Raw genomic sequence first — 7,786 nt, 5'->3', positions numbered from 1 at the left:
GGCGGATAGACCTGATCGTTGCCCACCTGGTAGACTGTTTGTTCCTGATGATTGGACCAGTAAAGTCATTTCTGAGGTTCATTCTTCTGCGTTGGCAGGTCATCCTGGAATCTTTGGTACCAGGGATTTGGTGGCAAGGTCCTTCTGGTGGCCTTCCCTGTCACGAGATGTACGAGGCTTTGTGCAGTCTTGTGACGTTTGTGCTCGGGCCAAGCCTTGTTGTTCTCGGGCTAGTGGATTGTTGTTGCCCTTGCCTATCCCGAAGAGGCCTTGGACGCACATCTCAATGGATTTTATTTCGGATCTTCCTGTTTCTCAGAAGATGTCTGTCATCTGGGTGGTGTGTGACCGTTTCTCTAAGATGGTCCATTTGGTTCCCCTGCCTAAGTTGCCTTCTTCTTCCGAGTTGGTTCCTCTGTTTTTTCAAAATGTGGTTCGTTTGCATGGTATTCCGGAGAATATCGTTTCTGACAGAGGAACCCAATTCGTGTCTAGATTTTGGCGGGCATTCTGTGCTAGGATGGGCATAGATTTGTCTTTCTCGTCTGCTTTCCATCCTCAGACTAATGGCCAGACCGAGCGGACGAATCAGACTTTGGAGACATATTTGAGGTGTTTTGTGTCTGCAGATCAGGATGATTGGGTTGCTTTTTTGCCTTTAGCGGAGTTTGCCCTCAATAATCGGGCCAGCTCTGCCACCTTGGTGTCTCCTTTTTTCTGTAATTCGGGGTTTCATCCTCGATTTTCCTCCGGTCAGGTGGAATCTTCGGATTGTCCTGGAGTGGATGCTGTGGTGGAGAGGTTGCATCAGATTTGGGGGCAGGTGGTGGACAATTTGAAGTTGTCCCAGGAGAAGACTCAGCTTTTTGCCAACCGCCGGCGTCGGGTTGGTCCTCGGCTTTGTGTCGGGGACTTGGTGTGGTTGTCTTCTCGTTTTGTCCCTATGAGGGTTTCTTCTCCTAAGTTTAAGCCTCGGTTCATCGGCCCGTACAAGATATTGGAGATTCTTAACCCTGTGTCCTTCCGTTTGGACCTCCCTGCATCTTTTTCTATTCATAATGTTTTTCATCGGTCATTGTTGCGCAGGTATGAGGTACCGGTTGTGCCTTCCGTTGAGCCTCCTGCTCCGGTGTTGGTTGAGGGCGAGTTGGAGTACGTTGTGGAAAAAATCTTGGACTCCCGTGTTTCCAGACGGAAACTCCAGTATCTGGTCAAATGGAAGGGATACGGTCAGGAGGATAATTCTTGGGTGACTGCCTCTGATGTTCATGCCTCCGATCTGGTCCGTGCCTTTCATAGGGCTCATCCTGATCGCCCTGGTGGTTCTGGTGAGGGTTCGGTGCCCCCTCCTTGAGGGGGGGGTACTGTTGTGAAATTGGATTTTGGGCTCCCCCGGTGGCCACTGGTGGAATTGAACTTGTGTGCATCATCCCCTCTGTTCACCTGTTCCCATCAGGATGTGGGAGTCGCTATTTAACCTTGCTCCTCTGTCACTTCCATGCCGGTCAACATTGTAATCAGAAGCCTTTCTGTGCATGTTCCTGCTACCAGACAACTTCCAGCTAAGTCGGACTTTTGTCCTTGTTTGTTTTTTGCATTTTGTTCCAGTTCACAGCTGCAGTTTCGTTTCTGTGTCTGGAAAGCTCTTGTGATCTGAAATTGCCACTCTGATGTTATGAGTTAATACTAGAGTCTTAAAGTAATTTCAGGATGGTGTATTGATAGGGTTTTCAGCTGACCATGAAAGTACCCTTTCTGTCTTCCTGCTATCTAGTAAGCGGACCTCGATTTTGCTAAACCTATTTTCATACTACGTTTGTCATTTTCATCTTAAATCACCGCCAATATATGTGGGGGCCTCTGTCTGCCTTTCGGGGAAATTTCTCTAGAGGTGAGCCAGGACTATATTTTCCTCTGCCAGGATTAGTTAGTCCTCCGGCCGGCGCTGGGCGTCTAGGGATAAAACGCAGGCTACGCTACCCGGCTACTGTTAGTTGTGCGGCAGGTTTAGTTCATGGTCAGTTTAAGTTTCCATCCTTCCAAGAGCTAGTTCCTATGTATGCTGGGCTATGTTCTCTTGCCATTGAGAACCATAACAATATAGATGATGTTAGTTTGGGGTCTAAAAACCTGATGACAGGTTCTCTGTAAGCAATATGTCTGCGAATCCAGCTCTGAAGTGAACTAAAGCATGTAAACACGCACAAGAAATAAGCAGCAAGGAGAGCATTATACAGCAGTACTAAGCAGTGTAGCTCAGAATCCAGTTCTGAAATTAGCTTAACACATACAAGAAAAAAGCAGCATGGTGGACATTATACAGCAGTACTGAGCAGTGTAGCTCTAAATCCAACATTGGGGTGAGCTAAAACACTTACTAGAAATCAGTAGCATGAAAGACATTATATAACAGTACTGAGCAGTGTAGCTGTGAATTCAGAAATGGAGTGAGCTACACACTTACTAGAAATCAGCAGAATGGAGGATATATAGCAGTACTGAGCAGTGTAAGTGTGAATTCAACTATAAGGTAAGTTAAAACACTTACTAGAAGTCATCAGCATGGAGGACATAGATGTACTGAGCGGTGTAGATGTGAATCCAGCTCTATGCGAGTTTAAACACTTATTAGAAAACAGCAGAATGGAGGATATTATATCGCAGAGTACTTAGCAGTTTAGCTGCCAATCCAGCTCTGAGGCTATCTAAAACACTTAATAGAAATCAACAGCATGGAGGATATTATAGATCAGTGCAGATTAGTGTAGTTGTGAATCCAGCTTTGTGGCGAACTAAAACACGTAATAGTAATCAATAGCATGGATGCCATTATACCGTGACACTGAGCAGTGTAACTGTGAATCCAGGTCCGGGAAGTGAGCTAAAGCATTTACTAGAGAGAGGCAGCATGGAGGACACTGTACAGCTCTATTGAGCAGGGTAAGTGTGAATCCAGTATTGAGTTGAAATAAGTAACAACCAATAAGAAAAGATATATGTGTATCTTTGCCTCTGTCTCACTCTAGCTGACAACAGTCCAAAATTTGGGATTTTTGTAAGAAAGCAGACATGTTTTCCTATTGACGGACAACCCTTTTAAGTCAGGGTCAAATGGATGCAACGGCTTTAATTTGGAGATAACACAAAAGACACAACACCGCCGTAATTCCACGACAAAAGGACGACAGCACGATACATTTATTTCTGTACAGAGAGCAGAAGACATTTTTCCCCATTTATAAATACAGTAAGATCCGGGCGGGTTTCACACAACAGATGCAGAGCTGATAATGTATCCTGCGTCACAATGTGTCGGCTCCGCTGTGCCGTAGGACTGCGGGTCACACTGCAGCCAGCGCATTTCGCACACTTTTTCCGGGATGTGATCAGGATCCGTTTTCAGCCACGGAATGTAAAAAATGAACATTCCAAGCCAGTGACAGCGAGATAAGAGCCCAAAACCCGGGCCCCTAGTGGATCTTCAGAACCATGTGGGTAGGGGATCACGGTTCCGTCAGCAGTGGCCGTAACATGAAGTCTAAGGCCGAGCCATGGCAGTGTAGTCACATTTCACCCCCACCATTTTTAAATCTCAGTAAAATATCTCATTTTAGTCTTTTTTTTGTCCTTCTGATCGATCAGCTGCGATCTCTGTTAGAACCTTGCAGCAAGTGTTCCATTTTCCTGCACTGCCCCCGCAGGGGAAATGGAGTATTACACAGTTCTTATTACAATCAATAGTCTGGCCATGAAATGCAGGACGGGAGCGGTCCTCCAGAGCGAGCTTATAGGCGACAGTCCTTAACGGGAACATGAGCTTTATAAACCAGAAAATCCCTTTAAGTACCTTTTTTTTTTTGTTATTTTTATGTGAAATCTATTCTTATGTTTTCTGCTTTGGGGAAGCAGAAACTATTTTTTTACATTATGTTATATGCAATTAGGAAAAATAGGACAAATGGAACGTGGCGACCAATCAGATTCCAGCTGCTCTATTTCCGTGCGGAATCGTCATAATGTTGGATACATGAGAATCTGTACAAGGTTTGTCTCTGTGGTTGTCACCCGCAGGTTACGTGGATGCGGATGATGGCGGTGGATTCAGTCGTTGTCGTAGATGCAATCTGTGGAAATAAAGACAAAAATGACCAAGAGGATGAGTAGACGGGAAAGAGTAATTGTATGGCGGCATTAACAGTAATAATAATTGTATGGCAGCATTAATAGTAATTGTAGGGCGGCATTAATAGTAATTGTATGGCGGAATTAATAGTAATTGTATGGCAGCATTAATAGTAATTGTATGGCAGCGTTAATAGTAATTGTATGGCGGAATTAATAGTAATTGTATGGCAGCATTAATAGTAATTGTATGGCAGCATTAATAGTAATTGTATGGCGGAATTAATAGTAATTGTATGGCAGCATTAATAGTAATTGTATGGCGGCATTAATAGTAATTGTATAGCAGCATTAATAGTAATTGTATAGCAGCATTAATAGTAATTGTATGGCGGCATTAATAGTAATTGTATAGCAGCATTAATAGTAATTTTATGGTGGCATTAATAGTAATTGTATGGTGACATTAATAATAATTGTATGGCGGAATTAATAGTAATTGTATGGTGACATTAATAGTAATTGTATAGCAGCATTAATAGTAATTTTATGGTGGCATTAATAGTAATTGTATGGCGGCATTAATAGTAATTGTATGGTGACATTAATAGTAATTGTATGGCGGTATTAATAGTAATTGTATGGCGGCATTAATAGTAATTGTATGGCGGTATTAATAGTAATTGTATGGCGGCATTAATAGTAATTGTATGGTGGTATTAATAGTAATTGTATGGCGGCATTAATAGTAATTGTATAGCAGTATTAATAGTAATTGTATGGCAGTATTACTGTATTAGTAATTGTATGGCGCTATTAATAGTAATTGTATGGCGGCATTAATAGCTTTATAGTTTTTATATGACTGTAATAATAACACTTGTAATTGTATGGTGGTATTATTAGCCATTGTATAGCAATATTAATAGTAATTGTATGGCGGTATTATTGGTAATTGTATGCGGTATTATTAGTATTTGTATAGCAGTATTATTAGTAATTGTATGGCAGTATTTTTAGTAATTGTATGGCGGCATTAATAGTAATTTTATATCAGTATTAATAGTAATTGTATGGCGGCATTAATAGTTTTTATATGACGGCAATAGTAACACTTGCAATTGTATGGTGGTATTAATAGCCATCGTATAGCAATATTAATAGTAATTGTATGGCGGTATTATTGGTAATTGTATGGGGTATTATTAGTAATTGTATGGCGGTATTATTAGTAATTGTAAGGCAGTATTATTAGTAATTGTATGGCGGTATTATTAGTAATTGTAATTGTATGGTGGCATTAATAGTTGTTATATGAGTGTAATAATAACACTTGTAATTGTATGATGGTATTAATAGCCATTGTATAGTAATATTAATAGTAATTGTGTGGCAGTGTTTACATTAATTGTATGGCGGTATGAATAGACATTGCAATTGTCTGCCATATTAATAGTACTTTTATGACAATATTAATAGTAATTGTGTAGTATTATTAATATTAATTGTGATTGTATGTAAGTATTGATAGCAATTATATGTCGGTATTCATAGAAATTTTATGATAATATTAATAGTAGTTGTATAGCGGAAGAGGATTTGGGGTCACAGCTTGTGGCCATACAAGAACTGGGCACCTCCAGATTACCCGGAGGCACACGCAGCTTTCTTTTAACAGATTATTTGTGAACATTCCATGGGAATAAAACCCTTCATGCGGTATGACAAAGCATATTATCGAGGTAGCACTAGGGGAGAATGGAGAATATAAAAGTACCATCTGGCGGCACTTTACACACTATGGAGCCATAGTCACGCCGTGGGCTGCAGGCGCTGTGCGATAGACGACATCCACTCTGTCATGTGTCTGCCGCGCTATGTCCCTCCTGACAATATGGGAATCGCCTTTTCCTAAAATGACAGCCCATAGGCAGCTGCCTCCTGTGCCTGCTGGTGATGTCACGACTATGGCGACCAATCAGCTCGGAGCGATACCGCTATGAATGAAAGTGGAGTCTAGAACATTGTACGCACCCTCTCCAATGTCATCGTAGATGTCCCCGTCACTGCAGGAAAAGGGATATTATTATTTATAGAAATGTCAGATAGGAAGAAAGTCCGACCTCTGCGATCCCCCTCCCCCCCCCCCCGTTCTCTCTTTTTAAACTTTTATGACAGTAAACAGAATGGATTTTTAGTGCCACAATATGCATCGTTCACCATGGGGCACGAGAAACCTTTATTCTGTGCGTTGATTCGATACATAGAGATCCGTAAAAAAAATATGTTTTTAGAAAATAATAGCACATCTCATTGAAAAATAAATTAAAGTCGCCATTTTTATGTCGAATTTCCCATTTTTGGGTAGATATAAATCATAATTTATATCGACCCAAAAATGGGGGGATTCAACATCAAAATAGAAAAATATATTTTTATTAATTTTTTTTTTAATATTGATTAATATTTTTTTATTATTATTTTTAGAGAGAGAATAGCAAAAAAAAAAAATGCAATTTTACTTTTGTCTTTTGCCAACTGTTTTTTTTATAATGTTCCTTGTGGTCTTCATATAATGGGGCAGGTTTCCTATATTTAGGCACTTGTATCCAAGTTTTCAGTTTGCTGGAATAAGATGTGCCAAATTCCTTAAACTCCACCAACTTTTAAAAAAGTAATCAACACTGGCCAGGACTAAAAATGCCAAAAGTTGTAAAAGTTTTGCACAACTAAAATTAGAGCAAAAAAAGTAATTTTTGACAGTTTTATGCCAGAATTCTGTATGATGAATCAGGGACCTTAGTGTTAAAATGCGCAGAATTTATCACAATTTGATTTTTTGGGAGCTGAAAGAAAGATGGATGAAGGTGAACGAGCTCGCTGATGGTTTCACAGTTAACTCATTGTGAAGAGGTCACAGTGTGATGTTCTCAGTGCGGCACTGGAAGGTGACGGTGTAAGAAATCCCAGTTATCTCTGATCCCGGCTGCCATTATGGGGAAGACCAGATGCCAAGCGCAGGTATATCCGACCCTGATGGGATCCTACACGGGGAGCGCCTGCAAATCTGACGTCTAAGTTATTAAAATATGTTAACACTTACTTATCCATTATGTTGCTTCCGGAGACGTAACCATCTGGGACACAAAAAAACAAACATATTTAACAACTTACTCATTGCGATGATCGGAACGTGTGCAATCCTTAAGAATTTTTTTTTTGCAGCTTTTTTGAGTGCGGATTCCACGTGAGCTTTATCTACAGTGCAGGCTTAGTATTTACCACAAATGCTTCGGAGGCGCCGAGTTGCATTTTTTGCAGGTTTTTCTTTTTTAACTTTCTCAATTGTTTTTATGGGTGAAAAAAACTGCAAAAATGCCGGAAGGATTGACACAAATTCAGTCAGGAAATAACACTAAGGCCGGCGTCACACTGGTGAGTTTTACAGACGTATGAGAGGCGCAGAAAATACGGATTGCACACGGTACAATGATTCTCTATGGCCCAGCTCCTATCTGCCGTATTTTACGGATCCGTATTATACGGTCTTGTACGGCCGTAGAAAATCACAGCATGCCGCGTTTGTCACCGTATTGCGCAAAAAATCCGCCAATGAAAGTCTATGGGGGCGAGAAAAATACGGATTACACACAGACCATGCGTG

The 7,786-nt window shown here is 40.8% G+C and overlaps 1 protein-coding gene across 3 annotated transcripts in view; it reads right to left on the bottom strand.

Annotated features, from left to right (window-relative positions):
• Positions 1-3,183: 3,183 nt before the first annotated feature.
• Positions 3,184-7,786, bottom strand: part of FYB1 (FYN binding protein 1) — a 139,004-nt gene continuing 134,401 nt past the window's right edge. For all 3 annotated transcript variants that reach the window (XM_077281478.1, XM_077281492.1, XM_077281486.1), the window contains 3 exons: positions 7,226-7,259; positions 6,157-6,188; positions 3,184-4,124 (listed from right to left, as the gene is read on the bottom strand). In XM_077281478.1, coding sequence (XP_077137593.1) covers positions 4,102-4,124; positions 6,157-6,188; positions 7,226-7,259 — 89 coding nt within the window. In that variant the 3' untranslated portion in view covers positions 3,184-4,101. The remainder of the gene's footprint in view (positions 4,125-6,156; positions 6,189-7,225; positions 7,260-7,786) is intronic.

This window comes from Ranitomeya variabilis, chromosome 1 (assembly GCF_051348905.1).
Source record: "Ranitomeya variabilis isolate aRanVar5 chromosome 1, aRanVar5.hap1, whole genome shotgun sequence".
NCBI classification, from domain to species: domain Eukaryota; kingdom Metazoa; phylum Chordata; class Amphibia; order Anura; family Dendrobatidae; genus Ranitomeya; species Ranitomeya variabilis.
The sequence above is the reverse complement of the archived record's forward strand: the minus strand, read 5'-3'. Positions and strand labels throughout refer to the sequence as shown.